This window comes from Penaeus vannamei, chromosome 10 (genome assembly GCF_042767895.1).
Source record: "Penaeus vannamei isolate JL-2024 chromosome 10, ASM4276789v1, whole genome shotgun sequence".
NCBI classification, from domain to species: domain Eukaryota; kingdom Metazoa; phylum Arthropoda; class Malacostraca; order Decapoda; family Penaeidae; genus Penaeus; species Penaeus vannamei.
The window spans coordinates 41687192-41689691 of NC_091558.1; the positions used below are offsets into that span (position 1 = coordinate 41687192).

General features: G+C 28.7%; 1 protein-coding gene across 1 annotated transcript in view; it reads right to left on the minus strand.

The window, feature by feature from the left end:
- The window catches only part of LOC113825090 (uncharacterized), a 25029-nt gene that overhangs the window by 660 nt on the left and 21869 nt on the right, over positions 1–2500 (minus strand). The window contains exon 4 of the mRNA XM_070125991.1: positions 1–741. This exon is cut by the window's left edge and continues 660 nt beyond it. Coding sequence (XP_069982092.1) covers positions 637–741 — 105 coding nt within the window. The 3' untranslated portion in view covers positions 1–636. The remainder of the gene's footprint in view (positions 742–2500) is intronic.

Here is a 2500-nt window from a genome sequence, read left to right on the forward strand (position 1 = left end):
CAATACATCAAGCAGTCGCCAGATTAATAAATTATGCTATATTAGAAATACGTCACTTTTCGCTGCACTGCTTTCATAATGCCGTAAGGGTACAGTATAACGGTGCAAAAGAAGGATAATCAAACTGAAAACAAACTATTTTAGGGATGAATAAGTTTGAAAATGAAAAATTAAACTGAAGTAAACAATAGGAAAGATGTACTACGGAAAATGTTGTGTAAGAAGTAAACATTTTGCACTGGTATCCTCGTGTTATGAAAATTAGTTGCGTCGACCACCCATAGATGGCGTAAGCAACACCGTAAACACCTCTTGGCAACTCGTAGATAATATCATAACGTTCTTGGTGATATGTGACGTCAGCGGCATTACATCAGCGCCATCTATCGGCATCCTCTCTCAACTTGCCTCTTTCCTGTTTATTCTTCTTCCTTCCTTACTAAGCTTATTTTTTCAACCTCGGAAAACCAGTCTAAATACCGGAACATCCTCACAAGCCAGCGTAAAAGAAATACGAAATGATAAAACAAAAAACAATCGCAATTTCTACATAAAACACAAATGAAAAATAAAATAAAATAAAAAAATAAAATAAAATAAAACAATGGACGAAAAATCTCCTTATTCCAGATGCTTCTAGTCGTCGTCATCGTCCACGGCAACGACTGGAGGCGGGATGGCGACGGGACGCGGCCGCCCACGCCCACGCCCTCGTCTTCTGCCCGGCTGCGGACCGCCGACCTGGAAGAAAATAATTATTCTTATTTTTCTATTATTATTATTATTATTATTATTATTATTATTATTATTATTATTATCATTATTATTATTTATTTTTCTTTATTATTATTATTATTATTATTTTGTAAAAAATGGGTTTCCTTTGATTTTTTTCTGGTTAGTGAAAGATTTATTATACATATATTTTTTTTTATAGAAAATATGAATAAAAGATTGTTATTAAGCCGATGTTTATTTTTTTTATTTATTTTTATTTTTTTTTGTAAAAAATGGGTTTCCTTTGATTTTTTTTCTGGTTAGTGAAAGATTTATTATTATTATTTTTTATAGAAAATATGAATAAAAGATTATTATTTAGTCGAAGATGTTTATTTTTTTATTTATTTTTTATTTATTTTGTTTTGGTAAAAATTGGGTTTCCTTTGATTTTTTTCTGGTTACTGAAAGATTTATTTTTTTTTTTATAGAAAATATGAATAAAAGATTGTTATTAAGCCGAAGAAGATGTTTATTTTTTATTTTATTTTTTTTTTTTTGTAAAAATTGGGTTTCCTTTGATTTTTTTTTTGGTTAGTGATTTTTTTTTTAATAGAAAATATGAATTAAAGATTGTTATTAAGCCGAAGAAGAGGAAATTGATGCTTGTTTATTCGGTAAAAAATTCCGTTTCTTTGATTTTTTTCTGGAAGGTGGATTTTTTTTTTTATAGAAAACATAAAGAAAAGAAAGATTGTTAAGCTGCTCATACCACCAACATAGAAGAAAAAAATGATGCTTATTTTTTAGGTAAAAATTGGGGTCCCTTTGATTTCTTCTGGTAGTTGGAAGATTTTTTTTGGAAATATAAATAAAAGAAAGTGTTAATAAGCTGAAAAAAGGGGTAACAAGTGGGTTTTCTTTGACTTTTTCTGGTTGTTGGAAGATTTTTTTTTTTAGAAAATATAAAGTAAAGTTTGTTAATAAGCTGTTCATACCACCATGGAAGAAAAATTATGCTTATTTTTGGGGTAAAAATTGGGTTTCCTTTGATTTTTCTGGTAGGTGGATTTATTTTTCTTAAGAAAATTTAAAGGAAAGAAATATTGTTCATAAGCTGTTCATACCATCAACCTGAAAAGAAATTGATGTCTATTTTTTTGGTAAGAACTGGGTTTTCTTTGACAGTTCTGATATGTGGGAGATTTTAAAAATATATAAAGAAAAGTGAGATTGTTAATGAAATGTTCATACCATTAGCTTAAAGAAAGGAAATTAATTAGTATTTATGTTTTGGGTTCATTTTCTGGTTGGTAGGAGAGAGAAAGAAAAAAAGTGTTAATAAAGTTAGTGGTTTGGGAAAGACCGGAGTTTCTTTAGTGTTTTGTTTTAGATGGGAAATAAAAAATAAATAAAGACAGGAAAGGGAAAGTGATAATGGAGTGCTCATACCACCGAACTGAAAAAAAAATTGATGTTTATTTTTATATTTATTTCTTATTTATCTATCTTTTTTTGTAAGAATATGGTTTCCTTTGGGTTTTCTGATAGATGAGGGATCGGAAAATGTAAAAGGAAAAGGAGAGAAATGGTAAGAAAGAAAGAAAATGAGAAAGATCTGTTTCCTTCTTCCAAGTTTTTGTTAGTTATGATTAAACATGCTTTATTATTGTTATATTTCAGCTAGAGCATATTCTTAGATAAATATATACCACTGTATTATCATCAATTTGGATGACACAATTATCAATCATAATTCTCATCATTTTCCACAACTTTTCAT